This window comes from Danio aesculapii, chromosome 21 (genome assembly GCF_903798145.1).
Source record: "Danio aesculapii chromosome 21, fDanAes4.1, whole genome shotgun sequence".
Classification (NCBI taxonomy): Eukaryota; Metazoa; Chordata; class Actinopteri; order Cypriniformes; family Danionidae; genus Danio; species Danio aesculapii.
Genome location: NC_079455.1, coordinates 6197475 through 6216273, shown reverse-complemented (window position 1 = coordinate 6216273; position 18799 = coordinate 6197475). Strand labels below are relative to the sequence as shown.

General features: G+C 36.3%; 1 protein-coding gene across 1 annotated transcript in view; it reads left to right on the top strand.

Moving 5' to 3' along the window:
- Nucleotides 1-7390: 7390 nt before the first annotated feature.
- The window catches only part of kctd16b (potassium channel tetramerization domain containing 16b), a 33651-nt gene continuing 22242 nt past the window's right edge, over nucleotides 7391-18799 (top strand). Inside the window, exon 1 of the mRNA XM_056446606.1 lies at nucleotides 7391-8288. Within this exon, the coding sequence (XP_056302581.1) occupies nucleotides 7472-8288 (817 nt within the window). The 5' untranslated portion in view covers nucleotides 7391-7471. The remainder of the gene's footprint in view (nucleotides 8289-18799) is intronic.

Genomic DNA, 18799 nt, shown 5'->3' with positions numbered 1-18799 from the left:
ACAACTAACTTGAGTAAGACATTTTCTGATATAGAAGTTAACACTTTTTATCTAAGATACTGATACCACCAACTTCAGTTTTTAGGATTTGCTTAATTTGAGTTATTAGTTAGATGGATTTTCATTAAGTAAAGCAGTTTATTAGAGATGCTTTTCCCAATCAATAATCATTATGCAAATAATGGAAGAAAGAACTTCCTGATAGGTATAAATCCCACCACTGCTTTTTAGCGAATCTGAAACAAAAACAATTAACCCTAACCGCTTGTTTTTTTCCCCCAATTTTTGTTTAACAGATTTTTTTCAACACATTTCTAAACATAATAGTTTTAATAACTCATTTCTAAAAACTGATTCATTTTATCTTTGCCATGATGATAGTAAATAATATTTGACTAGATGTTTTTCAAGACACTTCTATACAGCTTAAAGTGACATTTAAAGACTTAACTAGGTTAATTAGGTAGGCAGATTAAAGTAATTAGGCAAGTCATTGTATAACAATGGTTTTTCTGTAGACTATCGAAAAAAATATAGCATAAAGGGGCTAATAATTTTGACCCTAAATTAAAAAAAATAATTAATAACGGTTTTTACTCTAACCGAAATAAAACAAAACTTTCTCCAGAAGAAAAAATATTATCAGACATACTTTGAAAATTTCCTTGCTTTGTTAAACGTCATTTGGGAAATAATTAAAAAAGAAAAAAAATTCAAAGGGGGGCTAATAATTCTGGCTTCAACTGTATATAAATATATATAAATATAGTTTGGTATCATATATGATAAATAGATAATGCAAATTGTTTTGCAACTAGAGGTCACAAGTCACCAATTTAGCAGACATTACAATGTCAATAACAGATATGTATGGTGTAAATATGTGCGTATACAAATGTTTGGTAATTGAACAAACAGTTTCGAGTGTGATGGTTTAAACAATGAAAATGATTGAGAAGTTGTGACAAGTTTGACAGTTAAAATGAGAATTGAACCATCAGTTTTGATCATCAGGCCATATGCAATTACTTTTTGTCCAAACAACAGAAAAATTGTACTTACTGTTTCAACACATGCGCAAAGCATTTGCAATTGGCTTAAATCAATAAGAAATGCCACTCTGAAGTGTACAATAAGCTAATGGTTCAGAGATTTCAACTTATATATATAAAAAAATTAAATCGAGAATTGAGCCAAAGCAATTGAGAAAAACTGTAATTCGAATGATTGAGTTTCAAATTATACAAGTACACTAAAAAAAGTGTTGCATGCAAAACTGTTGCAAATAATTTATTTGTGTTGAATTTAAACAAACAAATTAAATGTAATAATGTTCAACTTAATTTGTTTGTTTAAATTCAGCCCAAATAAATTGTTTACAACCACTCAACTTTAAAAAAAATGATTAAATCCAAGGAATCATCTTTGAATAATTTTATTTCAGTGTACCGGTTTTTAATAAATAGGTAACTGAATGATTGACTTCATGATTCATTCACATATTTTATTCAGGAAAGAAACAGTGTTGGTCTCGGAGGCAAAATGTTATGCTACAGCTTTTTAATTTTTAAAAAAAAAATAATTGTGTTGCTCATTTATTCACTAGCTGATTTTACTTTAATGTTTAAATAATAATTTTGAGCCCCAGCTTCATTTGTGACAATTTTTGTAAACAACAAAAAGGGTTACATTTTAACATAAGGTATACTTGTCTCACTAACTATTCGTTTAAGTACTGTAATAAATAATTATATGTATGGTTAGGGATAGAATGTGGGTTAAGTTTATAAATGGAACAAGTAACGAGAACATCTTAAAATATAGTCTTACCCAAAACATAAAAAAAAAAAACTATCTTTAATGTAACACACTCAATATTTTCAATGTAACTTAAGTTTAGCTCACTCTCTGAAACACATATACGTTCATAATAAACTAGTTTCATATGACTATTTAAAAGCAAACTTTTCAGTGCATTATATGGTAAAGACAAAAAAACAGAGTAAACATGAGTAAAATAAACCTTTCCCTTTCTTTTCTCTCTTTTTTTTTTACTCCAGGTGCTCCAGTTTCCCCCACAAGTCCAACGACATGCGGTACAGGTGAATTGGGTAAGCCAAAATTGTCCATAGTGTATGTGTGTGAATGAGTGTATGGGTGTTTCCCAGTGATGGGTTGCAGCTGGAAGGGCATCCGCTGCGTAAAACATATGCTGGATAAGTTTGTGATTCATTCCGCTGTGATGACCCCTGAGTAATAAAGGGACTAAGCCGAAAAGAAAATGAATGAATGAATGAATGAATATTCATTTGCATGTTAAGTTTACCCAATACACAACATTACTTATCCACACACTCACTAAGGAGGTACATTTTCAAAATGTACACTTTTGTATCATAGAGATGGACATTAGTACCTTTAGGGTATACTTTTGTACCTTTAAGGTTCACTTTTGTATATTTAAGTTACTGTAAGGTACACATTTGTACTTTTGGGGTATTAAAATGTACATTTAAGGACCTGTCAGGAACAAAATTGTACGTTTTGAAAAAATACCGTCCCTGTGACATATTTTGTACCTTTATTTCTGAGAGTGAATAGGCTAGTGCATGGGGATTTTACATAAGAGAGGCATTATGACATTTTATGTAACAAGAAGATGTCATCACAGCCATGTTAATGTGTAGTCCATAATTTTTGGGAAGAGGTTGGACATTAATTATTAATTATTATTATTATTATTATTATTATTATTATTATTATGCATTATTACATGAATACGATAACATAAACATATATTAAAACTGTATATGCATACATCACTTTTGCATTTCATTACAGTTTTTCTTAGTTGTTTTCACTTAATTACTTGTACTTCAGACTCAATGACTATAACATGTAACTGATGCACCAACCCCCTTAACCAATTCTGCTAAACTACAAGCACAATTCCTGCTTTACACTCAAATTGCAGGTTTAAAACACACTTTTTTCAAAACACTATACACAATTCTCTGCATTTGGCACAATTTTCGTGCAGAAAATCTCTTGTTTTCACAAGGAACACATTGTCATTCAAAATTGTAAAGTCAGTTGTCCTACTTTGCATATAAACTCATCACATAGGTAAACACCTGTCTCACATAATTGCAATTTAGAAATCAGAGCTCATCTAGTTTATAAATGGTTCACTGCCGACCCAAACTTTTTAGTTGTTTATCTCCCTCCATATTCTCCATTCCTCAATCCTATTGAGAATTTTTTATTGGGGATGGAAAGTGTATGACCGAAATCCACACACACGTATACCCCTTCTCCATGCTATAGCAGTTGATGCTTTTCATGGCTGGATTTTCCATGCAAGGTGATATTTCCCACGCTGCCTGGCCAGACCAAAACAGAAAAGAGGATGCAGTATAGCTGTTTTTTTTGGTTTTGTTTTTACTGTGTTCAGTAAATACTTCTGTTGATGGCATATGTAGACCACGTTATGTGCAGCTTTGTGTTGGTTGGGATGAACACGGTGTACACTGTTTTTGTGGGAAAAATACAGTAAAATATATTTGGTACCGTGTATTTGTGTGTTTTATTAAAAAAAAAATTCTGAAATATTTTACAATGCACTTATGTACTGTCTGTAGTAAGTAAAACACTGAAAAAAGGCTTACAGTAAGTCTATGATAAATAGAGAAGAAGTGGTCATAGTGTTTTACATTAAGCACATCAGTGATCAACTGGTTCTTATAAATGTCTATTCATGTGATGGTTTGTGTGTGCCATTTGAAAACAAAATACCATTTTGAGAAGAAATCACATTGTTTTGAATGTAAAGTTGCATTTTGCTAGAGAACTGAAGGGTTTTGCCCATTGTGTGTGTGTGTGTGTGTTTTGATTTGTGTGTAGAGTTCTGACAATATGAGACATCCTTTCAGAAAATGTGTGTAAAGAATTGGGAAAACTGTAAATATATTGAAAAAACTGTTGCCAGCAGGTGGCGCTACTGGTGTTTTATGGCCTACACTCTTATTAAACGCTGAGTTTATAATAGGCATGATCATTTCTAATAATAATAAAAATAATCATTTATTCATTCATTTTCTTTTCGGCTTAGTCCCTTTATTATTCTGGGGTCGCCGCAGCGGAATGAACCATCAACTTATCCAGCACATGTTTTTACACAGCGGATGCCCTTTCAGCCGCAACCCATCTCTGGGAAACATCCATACACACTCATTCACACACATACACTACGCACAAGTTAGCCTTCCCAATTCACCTGTACCACATGTCTTTGGACTGTGGGGGAAACCAGAGCACCCCGAGGAAACCCACGCGAAGACAGGGAGAACATGCAAACTCAGCACAGAAACGCTAACTGACCCAGCCAAGCCTCGAACCAGCGACCTTCTTGCTGTGAGGCGACAGCACTACCTTCTGCGCCACTGCGTTGCCATAATAATAATCATTAAAATAACCCAGCTAGCAAAATTCATGCGGCTCAAATCCGGCCCAGACCAGACACTTACATCCAGCCCACTTACCTCATGGAATGATGGCACTTGGGCAGTCCGCTCCTGTTTGCCAGATCTGGGCCACAATTAACACATAGCAATATCACATATCAGCCAGAATTCAACCAAATGAACCAGAACTGACCCTATTCTGGGCCACAGTTTGCTTTTATTCTGGCCCAGATCCGGCCCACACCAGACACTTACATCTGGAACACATACTGAATGAAATGAAGGCTCTAGGGCGGTCCACTCCTGTTTGTCAGATCTGGGCCACAAATAAGCCAAAGCAATACCACATATTAGCCAGAATTCAACCAAATGATCCAGAACCGACCCTATTCTGGGCCACAATTTGCTTTTATTCTGGCCCAGATCTGGCCTACACATTACACTTGCTGGGTGTGGCTAAGTACAAAAATCCCAGCAGGTATTGCAGTATGAATACATTATATAGCTTATTGATGCTCCAGTTTTCATTATTTGCTTTTGATTCTGCTGTTTATATTGACGTTGTTGATTTCGTCACTTTTAGTCTCCTGTTTATGATGTTTGTGATTTTTGTTCATTTTGTTAATTGTCACCGCTGTTGAGGTTCATATGCTGATTATTGATATCTCTGTGAACAGGAGTTAAACCAAAAAATTTTTTAGCTTATAAACCTTCATAATTCGGTGGCATGTGCAAGCATATTATTACGTTGCTTTTAATAATGAATTAAACATTGGTTAACATCAGTTAATTATATTATTTCATCACAGGTTGTGCCTCACATAATTTTATTTATTCATTTATTATTATTATTATTATTATTTTTTTTACTTGGCTTGTTTGATGTTATGATTAAACTTTTCAAGCAAAGTTCTTAATAGTTATAGCAGCTCAAAAGAAAATTTATATTAAGAGGTTCAGGGCTATGAGCTCAACTAAAGCCAACACTTTTCTCCATGATGGTGACTTTAGTCTTTGTGGTCCACATATGTTTTAAGATAACTGGGCCACATTTTTCATATCTTCTCTGAGCCACTATAGGCTCAAATTCACATTAGCCAGAGCTTACTGTGCCGAATATTTGCCAAACTGGCCCACATATGTTTTAAAATAACTGGGCCACATTTGCCATATTTTCTCTGGGCCACATTAGGCTCACAGCTGCAATAGCCAGAGCTTACTGTGCCAAATATTTGCCAAAAGTGGCCCACATATGTTTTAAGATAACTGGGCCACATTTGCCATATTTTCTCTGGGCCACATTAGGCTCACAGCTGCAATAGCCAGAGTTTACTGTGCTGAATATTTGCCAAAAGTGGCCCACATATGTCTTAAGATAACTGGGCCACATTTGCACTTACACGTGTGAGCCACTTTAGGTTTAGACCCAGATTACCCTTAAATGACTATGCCACATTTTTTCCAACTGTGGCCCACATTTGTCCTCCATCATTTGGGCCAAATTCACCATTTTCCACATGCGCCACATTAGGCTCACATTCAGATTACATTTTGCCATAAGTGCCAAATGTTTGCCTTTAATGTCCCATGTATGAATTTAAATCTTTGGCCCCCTTTTGCCAATGTACAGATGGGCCACTTCAGGCTCACATTCATTTTGTCAGGGCCGAAGGAAGACCACCAGTGCCGGATAACTGCCTAAAGCGGCCCACATTCGTATGCTATCTGGAAATAATACTTTCTAATAATAATAATTATTATTATTATAAAAGCCTATATTTATTTATGAGCAAAAGAAACGTGTAGATGTGTGCTGACACAGGCATTACATAAACAAACATTATAAGGAACAGTAGATTACTTAAACATTAAACAATAAAGTAGATCTTTGTATTTAAGGTGTTCTCTATTTTTAAAATAGCGATCATTTATTGACAGACGACACTTTTTTGGCTTAAAAAGACAAATATAGTGCATTATTACATGAATACAATAATACAAACATACATTAAAACTGGATGCATACATCGCTTTTGCATTTCATTAATAGTGTGAAATTTGGATGTCATGCTTTAAAGACCCTTAATGGAACCTTGTTTTCACTGTCCATGGTTCTGAAATTTACAGAGGATTACTCCACTCGACCCAGCCTGGTAGTAGCCTACTTTTTTAGTGCAGCTGGTTGTTGTAAGCTGAAATGCACGAAAGGATCTGATGTTGTCTGCATAAACTAGCTATAAAAGCTGACAGCCTATATCAAACAATGGTGTGAATACCCGCAACACTACTGTATTTTGTGCATACGTCTTTAAGATGATGTAATTTTTGATAACCCATTATGTTTCTGTTCCTCCTCCCGCCGAGGCAACAACAGCTGAGGCAGTTATTTTCTCGTGCCACAGCCCTCGATCGCGAGCGCACAGAGTATGATGCTGCATCATCTTTCACCATAAACCCCACCAACGCACAACACCTGGATTATTCCAGAGGATCACACACTCATCTTTTTCTTAACCGCGTGGATTATTGATCAACCCTATTGTCCTGAAACTGATATTATCTTTTGAAACTATCCAATCTTTTCTCTTTGGTCGGCAAAAGTTGGATTCAGCTCGTTGCTAAATTTGGAATAAACTTTGTTTCTCCTTGAAAGAATAAATGGTTTTATTATATGATGTTTACAGATGCTTCTGCAAATGCACTAGCTTTTTTCAGGCAAAGAAGCAATCCCCAGTGTTTCGCTGTGTGCCCTGCTGAGCTACCAATTTTTCGACTCTAGGATGTAGGCGTGCAGTTCCTCGGATATTTTGCTCTTTCTCTTTTTTTTTTTTTTTTTTTTTGGGTCACCTGTGGAGAATATGTGGATTTAAAAATATGTGTAATTATCGGTTCAGATTTGAAACGTGATTTCTTCTGCAATTTATGTGTATTGAAATCGACGTTTTCTAAAACACTCCCGAAGCTGTGGATCTTTGGAAAAGAGCAGAACTTTGTTAATATTAGCACCCATGACTGAAACGATGGCGTTAAGTGGAAATTCTAGACCTAAAGACAGCTCTTTTCCAGATGTTATTGAATTAAACGTGGGGGGACAAGTCTATTACACTCGTCATACTACGTTAATCAATAGCCCTGGCTCTCTTCTGGGAAAAATATTCTCTCCCAAAAATAATGCATCAAATGATCTCGCCAGGGACCCTAAAGGTCGATATTTCATCGACCGGGATGGTTTTTTGTTCAGATACGTGTTAGACTACCTCAGAGATAAACAGGTTGTTCTTCCTGACCACTTTCCCGAGAAAGGAAGGCTGAGGAAAGAAGCGGAATACTTTCAATTGCCTGATTTGGTTAATCTCTTAACCCCTGACGACCTAAAACCCAGTTCCGATGAATATATCCACAGTGATTACGAGGATGGGTCTCAAGGAAGCGATCAGCGGATGTGTCCTCCGCCGTCACTCGTTCTCGCCGACAGAAAAAGCGGATTCTTAACAGTCGGATATCGCGGGTCCTGTACAATGGGTAGGGAAAATCGAACCGATGCCAAATTCCGGAGGGTGCCTCGGATTATGATATGCGGCAGGATTGCCCTGGCCAAAGAAGTTTTTGGCGAGACCCTAAATGAAAGCAGGGACCCTGACAGGGCAGCTGATAAGTACACATCCCGCTTTTACCTAAAGTTCAAACACCTTGAGCGCTCTTTCGACATGCTCTCGGAGTGTGGTTTTCAGATGGTCGCCTGTAACTCGTCTGTGACTGCCTCGATTATCAACCAGCATACAGACGACAAGATATGGTCAAGTTACACTGAGTACGTCTTTTACCGTAAGTTTCTCCACAGATGTTTTGTCTATTGTTTTGAATTTTACTTGCTCTTGTTGTGAGATTATTTGTTCCATCTGAGATTGTTTTTGAAATACCACTAGACGGCGCACTTTTTGTATTTTTTTTCACTCGAGGTCTTTTATGGGCAAATAACATATTGCCAGTTTAGCACGGGTTCTAATGCAAAACCTCCTATTTCACATGTTCCTCATATTTCACATGCAATTGCAGTTTGATTGATCGTAAAAGTCTTTCTGTTATTGATGAATAAAATAGAAAAACAAATGCATTTTTAATAATGTTGTTCTATAGTGTTTTAAACATTAAAATTTTTTGTCAGGGAAAAAAAAAAACTGTGAATTGACAATTAGGAATGTGTTTGAAAATTCGAATTGTGTTTACATTGTTGTGTTGAGTTCCAAACTGTATTGTAAGTATCAAAGGATGAAACTCATTGCTGACCCCAACCAAAAAAATCCAAAGTCTATATTAATTAATTAATTAATTATTTATTTAATTAGTTAAAATAACATTTGCATTTTTTAAAACATATATTTTACGTTGTGCTTCAGATATGAATGGTTCTATTCATAATTAAGATCATGACACGTGCTAATTAAGCTCAGGGCTTACACAAAGCTCCACAAAGCAAACCAGAGGAAGCTATAATACATTTATTCATTCATTCACTTTTTTTTTGGCTTAGTCCCTTTATTAATCTAGGGTTGCCACAGCGGAATGAACCGCCAACTTATCCAACATATGTTTTACGCAGCGCATGCCCTTCCAGCTGCAACCCATCACTGGGAAACACCCATACACTCTCATTCACACTCATACACTACTGAAAATTTAGCGTACCCAATTCAGCTATACCACATGTTTTTGTACTTGTGGGGAAAACTGGAGCACCCGGAGGAAACCCACGCGAACACAGGACGAATGTGCAAAGTGACCCAACCGGGGCTTGAACCAGCAACCTTGTTGCTGTGAGGTGATTGTGCTACCCACTGCGCCACCGTGCTGCTCTGAAACTAATAAATAATATTTATAATTTTATAAGAGATAATAAATGCATCTTATTGTAAGTAAGTATTATGAACTGTGTAAGATGATTAGTCAATTATGAAGAGTGTCTATTTAAGATCTTTGTATTTTTATTTTTGAATTTATAAAATAACAGGCTCTATTTTAACGGTCTAGGCACAAAGTCTAAAGCACAGGCTGCAAAAGAATTAAGGGTTTGTCCGAATCCACTTTTGCTATTTTAAGGACAAAAAAAATCCGCTCTGCATCAAGGTTATGGGTGTATTTTGAGAATAAACCAATCAGAGTCTCATCTCCCATTCCCTTTAAGAGTCAGTTGCCTCGCGTTATGGCGCATTTGCTGTTTACATGGCTGACTTTGTAAGTGTAAAAACTGAACGCTTCACTAGCGAGAAAACAGTTAAATAGACCATCTGCAGCAAGAGAATAAAGAATGAGCCTTTTCCAGTCGGTCTCTACTTTCTCTCTTTCGTGGATAAGGAAACGTGTTGGACGCACTCTGAAGACATCCATTAGCCTAGATAATTCATTTTGTTTGTTAAGCGCAAGGATTTGTTTCAAAACAAATATAAATATGCATAAAATAAATACTAAAAATAATAATAATAATTTTTTAATTTCTTAATCCTTTAATTCTTTTTCATTTGTAAAGATATTTGCGTATTGCTGTACATCCTGCATGTTTTACGCAATGTGTAAGCGAGGCACACAGCTACCTGCTATCAGCTGGTCTATTGTGCAGTCTATTTTCGTTCCTCCAAATAGCAACGTGCCAACAATGCACCTGAACACGCCTCTTTTCTAGACCGAAACACCCATGAGTCCATGAGTGGTGCAAATGGATTTGCTATTTAAACAAACTGGCGGAAGACGTCGGAGAAACACATCTTGCGCGTTACTGCACCGGGTGTATGATAGGGCCATGTGTCATGGAGTAACTATGATTTTATTTTATATTTTTGACTTTTTCATCCTCACCAAGGTTGCACATTTAATCATTCATGTATTTAATTCAAACTCAGAGAGCTCCCCACGAAAAGATGCGAATAGGTTTGGGACAGCAGCCAGAGAGTCAAAAATTTGACGGTCGCTCCCTAAATATTCATGTGACTCGAGCTGCAGCATGTAGCACCGGAGAGGAAAGCTTTACATGCCGCTGAATGAAGAACAATGATGCAAGACATCAAATTGGGGACTTTTCTGGTGCTCGCTTCACCGGAAAAGAGAAGCCTACTTGAAGCTGACTATGTAATACTTTTTGATGTGTTGGATGACACTTCAAACAGCATTACATAGTCAGGGCGGTGGTTTACTGCAAAAAGACGGGGTCTCTTGTCAATCACCTTAATAGGAAGGATGACTCAAAATGACAGATGGAGGGTTTACATTCAGGGCCAGATTAAGAATACATTGGGCACTGGTGCTATAGCAAACCCAAACCCTTTCTTTATTTTATTTTCACATCAAACTATCTTCGATCATTAGATAGATTTTGCCGTTATTATTATTATTATTATTATTATTATTTAATAATATCAATATCAATAATAATAATAAAAATAATGGCAGCACGGTGGTGCAGTGGGTAGCGCTCTCGCCTCACAGCGAGAAGGTAGCTGGTTCAAGCCTCAGCTGGGTTAGTTGGCATTTCTGTATGGAATTTGCATGTTCTCCCCATGTTCGCGTGGGTTTTCTCCATGTGCTTCGGTATCCCCCACAAGTTCAGAGACATGTGGTATAGGTGAATTGGGTAAGCTAAATTGTCAGTAGTGTATGTGTGTGAATGCAAGAGTGTTTGGGTGTTTCCCAGTGATTAGTTGCAGCTGGAAGGGCATCTGCTGCGTAAAAAACATATGCTGGTTGAGTTGGCGGTTCATTCCGCTTTGGCGACCCCAGATTAATAAAGAAATTAAAGACAGCAAAACTAAGCAAAAAGAAAATGAATGAATTGATGTATATGAATTCAAATGCTTAACCATTTGTTATGCAATTAAATTAATATTAATTATAAGTAATATAATAAGAAACATTTGCTTTACCATGTTTAACTGTAATATATATTTCTTGTTTAAACTTATGCACTGTTAGGAGAACCAAAAAGGACACCTTACTCCAAAATTTTAAGTGTATAAGAGCAATACCCACCGATTGAATGGTCTCCCTTCTCACTTTCCTCAATGGTTTGTCATCTGTCTGTTAAATTTATCTACACTGTAAAAAAAGCCAGTACATTTCCTTTCGTTCTTTCTTGTTCACTCAACTTTTAAATACATCAGCTGCACTGAGCAAAAATATTTTGTCAGTAATACAAAAAACAATTAGTTGGGTTAACATAAGATTATTAGTTTTCTGGAGAGGTGAACTACTCTGTAGTTGTGCCAACTGAACATTTTTGTCTGCAGAACTGGAATCTCTGAAGTTGAGTGAACAAAAAAAACAAAGAAAAGAAAAAACAATCCTTATTTTCTTAATTAATTTTTCTTGTTTACTCAATTTTTAAAAACATCAGTTGCACTGACCTAAAAACTGTAAAGTTGAGTGACCAAATAACCCATAATCCTTATTTCCTTTTATTTTTTCTTGTTTACTCAAACAAGGAAAACCACTTTGTAATGCATCCATGGGGAAAAAAAGACTCAGCAAAGAGTCTGTTTGAATGAGGTGTCTTTATGATCCTTGTAAACAGTCCATCATGAGCTTCCAGCTGTGTGTGTGTAATCGGGGGAAATCAAAAACTGGTGTGTGTGAGGTGGATAATGGGAGTTGTAGTTCATTAAAATGTCCTGTGTGTAGTTCTCCAGCAATGTGCACAGGCTAGATTGCTGGTGATCGTGACAGAATGGATCTAATCTTAGTCTTTGACATTTTTGGGGGGTTCTCAAGTAAATAAAAACAGAAAGTTCATAAGGCTTGGAGAAAGAAGTGAGAAAATGATAATAAGTTATCAGTTTTGGGTACACTTTCCCTTTTGTTATTTTTTACAGGAAACCTCCAAAACAGGAGCATCAATAATGATAGTAACTTCTACCACCACAATAAAAGAAAGAAAAATCCTGCAATACTTCACTGAAGTACAAAAACTACATACAGTAGTTAATACATTATATAAAAAAGTCTGAGGGCTATTGGTAGTTGTCACTAAACTCCTCCACCTTAAAGCTCCGCCCAGGCTGGTTGATTGGCACTCCTCATTTGCATTGAATTATCATTTGCTGTGTCGATTTGAGCATTTAAATTATAGTTTGAGCATTTTATTTGTCATTTAATTATTACAGGACTTTATCATGAAAATTAAATATTAAATACATTTGATTTCTCATTTGAGAATGCATTTTGATTTATTATTTGATCGTTTGAATGTTTGATTTATCATTTGGGTGGTTGTTTTGAAAGTTCAATTTATTATTTGATCTTTTTAAGCATTTGAATTTTCATTTTAACTTTGAAAAACTTCCTATACAACACAAAACATTCATTCATTTTCTTGTTGGTTTAGTCCCTTTATTAATCCGGGGTTGCCACAACAGAATGAACCGCCAACTTATCCAGCCTTAACCCATCTCTGGGAAACATCCACACACACTCATTCACTATGGACAATTTAGCCTACCCAATTCACCTGTACCGCATGTCTTTGGACTGTGGGGGAAACCGGAACACCTGGAGGAAACCCACACGAACGCAGGGAGAACATGCAAACTCCAAACAGAAAAGCCAACTGACCCAGCCGAGGCTCGAAACAGCGACCTTCTTGCTGTGAGGCGACAGCACTACCTACTGCGCCACTGCGTCACCTATACACAAAACAGCTAAATACAAATTAACAGTCTACATCCGCTAAGCGTTTCTTATTGAAGAGCGAACTAGGTCAATTTGAGATGAAAATTCACATTAAAAGTCTTTCTGCAGCTGTGCCCCTCCAAAAAAGATAAATTAAAAATTAATAATAATTTCAAATTATGCTAGCATTATTGCAGTAGTATTTTGTTGTTGTTGTTGTTAATAATAATAATAATGACATAAATATTATTATTGGTGTTACTGTTTTTTTTTGTTTGTTTTTTTTGTCATTGTTGTTAGGGTTAGAAATAAGTGAGGAGGTCTGAAATTACCTCAATTTAAAGTAACAAGTTGGCAAAAGGTTTTTTGGGTGAACTTGCAAAGTTTTGCTCACAAAACTAATCTTTTTAGCTTAATGAAGAAAATTTTGATTTTGAATTTGATTTCTTGCCAAACCAACAAAAAAACCAAGGAATTTCAACTTTTTTCAAGTTGAATATTTAAAGTGCAATCTCTAGAATGCGTTCACTGTTAGCTGCTATTATTAGGTCATCCACCCATGTAAAAAGTTATCAGCTGAATTTTGTATAAACCCATTCTCAGTCAAGCATTCATGTAGCGCAGCATTACAGTTTCTACTAGATTGTTTTCTTCTCACCTGTTTCAGATTCTCGTTCAGAATCTCGTTCATAGCCTTCTGGCTGCTCTACATAAAGAGTTCTGCAGATTTTTAGCCCATTATTAATTCTGTTTATTTACTTGTGTAAATGTGAGTAAATTTATAGTTATTCTTTTTTCGTGGTTGTTGTTCATTTCAGTAATATTATTGACTAATTAGAAAATATTCATATGATTTAATTACAACATAAGTTGAAAAGTAATATTTTCTGTCTTTTAGTTGATATATTATATGAGAAACTTGTTTACCAAATAAAGTGGATTTAATTGGATTTGGATAGTAAACATTAAATAAAAAGTTTAAAGTCATTATTTTTTATTCATATATTAAGTTTTTAGTTATACTCCCAAAATCATTCTGCATAAATCTGCAGATTTTTAAGAAAATATCACAAAATATCCGCAGATTCTGTCTGGCCCTACTCATGGTCAATTGGTGCATGCAAATAAGCAGTCTCAATGTCCATCTGGTGCAAGATCAGATTTGCTTGCGCTGATTTTTGCATAACCACTCGCACACTTGTCGTGTCGGCTGTAGGAGAGAATGTTTCATCATAATCAGTCCCTGGTTTCTGATTGTAGCCTTTTGCAACAAATCTTGCCTTGTACTTTTCGGATCCACCAGTGTCTCTTTTTAGTGTATAAACCCATCTGCCTCCAACTGGTTGTTTTCCTTGAGTGTTAAAGTCTTGTTCTTTTCAAGAGATTTCATCTCTTTGTCCATCATATTCCTCCAGTGTATTGAGTTGGTAGATGTTATAGCCTCTTGATATTACTTTATAACAAGAGTATATGCATGTTTGCAGTTTGTCCTCTTGATTGTTAGTCTCAAAGTCCTGTAAATAAGCTGGTTTCCTTCAAGCTCTTGTAGGGTTCTTTCTCATTATAGATTTAGTAGCTTTAATTGCCTGTGTATGTTCAGTCTGTTCAGGTAAAGTCTCTGAAGTGTCACTCTGAAAATCCTGGGATGGTTCATTCTTAAGATCTCCTGCATCTATTCCCTCACTATTGATCCTAGGACTCATAATTTAAATTTCTGTACTTGTCTCAGATGTTTGTGATTCTTTTTCTCTCAATGTTGTTTGTTTTTAAAGATTTATTTTTGGCATTTTTTAGATAGGACAGTAATCAGACAGGAAGCAAAGTGAGAAAGAAAGAGGGGGTAGGATCAGGAAATGTCCTCAAGCCAGGATTTGAACTCAGGGCGGCCTGAAGTGCTACAGCACCATATGTCAGCACACTAACCACTAGGCTATTGTGCTGACATTGTCTGGTTGTCTTGGTTGTGAATTTTATTAACCTTTGTTTTTGATTCTTCCCTTTATTGCAGTAGTACACTAGGTACGCTGGACTGTTTTTGTCTGCATCTCGAGTCAAGCAAAACATATAGATCCAAATTTCAGCATTTTGGAAACATCTGGATTTCTGCCTTTGAATAACTCAAATGGTGTCTTCTTTGTACGGCTGAAGTAGCACCTGTTCTTTGTGTAAGCTGATGTCTGAATCGCATAGTTCCATAACTCATCTGGCAACTTGCTTTTTTTTAATAAGCATTTGGTCATGTCAGAGAGGGATCTCTATCTTCTCTCGGGTGTACCCCGGGCCGGCCCGTGGCATAGGGAGTATAGGCAAATGCTAAGGGCGCCGTACATCCAGGGGGGCGCCAGAAATGGGGGAAGAAAAAAAAGTGTAACTTCACTATTCCTAAAACTATTTGGTATTATGACTTCAGAAAAGAATAAGCTCATATTAATTTAATCGCATAGTGCAAAACCTAAGTATTATTATTATTATTATTATTAATAATAATAATATAGCCTACTCGCCAACGACACCCCCTCTTCCGAACAATTAGACTTTACCTGCTACACGGTGTTCATTTTTTTAATGGGACATCAAGCTTGTCAAATCATCCCAAACTGTTGCGCAGGGGAGGCAAAAAAGAAAAGAAGAGGAGGAAAAACGCAACAAAGACAGGTAATGTTATGATAAAGATGATTATTTTGCTGAATCCCAACTATGATTGATAACACCATTAACCATTAGCATGACACATGCCTGTCAACCCTCCAGTTTTTACCCGCTATCATCCCGTTTAAGTATTTTCCCATATTTCCCCCGTATTTCTAATCTTTCTATGAAAAGTGAAAGTACCGTTCTCAGAGCCGATCTCAAATGTGATATGACTGCAAGAGCTATTCAAGAAATTTGTGCTTTAGCTTTATTTTGGCTTAAAAGCACATCGAAATGAATATAAACATGCTGCATTCACTTTCGATTTAAAGCTGTGTGTCAATCGTCGTAAACTGTGAATCAGTAAATGCATGCTGACTGACGGAAGCGCTCCGTATTATAAACGGATGCCAGATAAGCTTCTGTAGGCTTTGGTGTGTTTTTAAACAGAAAAATACACTTAATAACATGTAAACATGTCCGTCCTGCGTGTTTTATTTTAAACACAACTAATTTTCTCTTAAATGAGCATAAACGGTTAATCCAATGCTTTCATTAGCCTACAGATCTGTGCATTCTTACATTAACACCTCTGTTATCAAACAGAACAAAATGAGAGATTCACTTGCCGCTCTTTACTAAATAACTCTAGTAACTTTAATCAATGTTTAAATACAGTAAAAAGTGAATGAGATTTTATAACTTGATTTGATTTCAGTATAAGCTATTGATTTTCATAGGCTAAACCTTTTATTTTATTGTTAATATTTTCTAATGTTTGAAGCTAATAGCTGTCCCCTATTTTTATATCCCCATGTTGACATGGCAGAACATGGTTTGCTAATCAAAAAGCTAGCTCTCTCTGTTAGTTTTAAAGTCAGCTAATATTATGGAAGGGCATAGATGTTATGGAATATAGCAATAGTACTGTATCTACCCCATCATTCCTTCCACAGGCAAATGTGTAAATATTAGATCTATTCAGCAGGTGTTATAACATTAAATGCAATAGCATGGCTATCTAACATTTTCCCAGCTTGTAATAACCAATCAAAATGCTCTTTACTTTCCAAGTCTAGCTGTTTGTCACATTGCAGTTTATATTGTTTAACGTGCATTTATCAAAAACTTTACATCAGTGTTAAAGTGCACATTATTAATGTTAAAGGTTAGCATTCCCACATGGTATATTCAACCCAGGCTCATTCTGAAAACGTACCTCCATCGAAGTTTCTGGAGACCGCGAAATACGTCCCTTTGGCACGTTTTTCTGCAGTTTTTGTTTTCGCGAATCCGCCAGAGGTCGCTGTGTACGCGTTTTGAGATCTCAAATTTCCCTCATGAGTGCCATTCATGCCTGCTGTACTCGCTTAAACCTACCAGAGGCTGCTGTCCACTCACTTTTTGACAGACTTTCTGACTGACTGAGCGAACGATCGGCTGACCCACCCTCCCCCTTCCCTAAACCCAACCAATTTTATCGAATGACCCGCCCACCCACTTCCCTAAACCCAAACAACACGTTTCCAAAGCAATCCAAAAAAATAAAAGCCTGTCTGAAAATCACAACTCGTAAATTCAGTGGCATTATCAGAACAAATGCAGTTGACTTCTCCATAAGGTGCGATGTCTGCCAAAAACATGTGGCTTGTATTGTAAGGCCGATCTTAAGCAAAAACATTCATACTATTATGTGATGCATTGTGTGTATGCTTACTAAAAGATAGGTCAGTAATTTAGTTTTGAACCAAGAGAGTGTGTCTGAGCCTGGTGCATTATCAGGAGGGCCATTATAGAGTTTAGGAGCCATAAACGAGAAGGCTTGACCTTCTTTAGTAGACTTCTGGGTACTACAGAAACCCTGAGTTTTGAGATCTCAAAGAGCTGGTTGGATTGTATGGAGACAGAAGGTTGGTTAGATAAACAGGAGTTAGATTATTTAAAGCTTTATAGGTAAGAAGCAATATTTTATAACTAATACACAATTTAACAGGCAGCCAGTGTAACGAGGATAAAATTGGGGTGATATGGTCATATTTTTTAGACTTGGTAAGAACTCTGGCAGCTGCGTTTTGCGCTAACTGAAGTTTTTTAATAGAGGATGCTGGGAAAGCCAGCAAACACAGCATTACGGTAATCTGGCCTAGAAGTCATAAAAGCACAAACTAGCTTTTCTGCATCTGATATGGATAGCATACTTCATAACTTAGTGGTATTTCTCAGATGAAAAAAGGCGGTTTTTGTGACATAGGAGATATTGATTTTCCTAAGTTAAGTTACTGTCTAATATAACACCCAGATCTTTTACAGTAAGCTAATACTAACTTTGTATCCCTCTAATTGCAAGTCGAGTTGTGGGATCCTCTGTGTACAGGGTTTTGGCCCAATAACTAATACTTTTGTTTTGTCTGAATTTAAGAGAAGAAAATGGTTGGTCATGCAGTATTTAACATCTTTAATACACTCAGTTAGCTTAGACAGTTCAGATGTCTCATTAGGTTTTGTTGTAATATATAATTGAGTATCATCTGCATAGTAGTGAGAGCTGATCTTGTGTCTTCTAATAAGGTCTATTCAGAATGTATATTGTAATCAGCAAAGGGCCTAAAACTGATCCTTGAGGCACCCCATACTTTACTGACCTGACTTGTGAAAGCTGTCCATTTATATTTACAAACTGGTAATGGTCAGTTAAGTATGAAACCATTGCCTGTCCCTGGACACCTAATATCTAAGCGATCTATGAGAATATCATGGTCGATAGTGTCAAATGCAGCACTGAGATCAAGTAAAACTAATAACGAGATGCAGCCTCTGTCAGCAGCTAAGAGTAAATCGTTGGTTATTTTCACTAATGCGGTTTTTGTGCTGTGATGACGCTATTGTTCATCTGTAGAAAGGAGCATAACTGGGCAGAAACAACTTTTGTAGCATTTTAGAGATAAATGGACGATTTGAAAAAGGCCTATAATTAGCTGCTGGTTCAAGTTGCTGGGATCAAGTTGTGGTTTCTTAATAAAAGGCTTAATAACAGCTAGCTTGAAAGGGTTTGG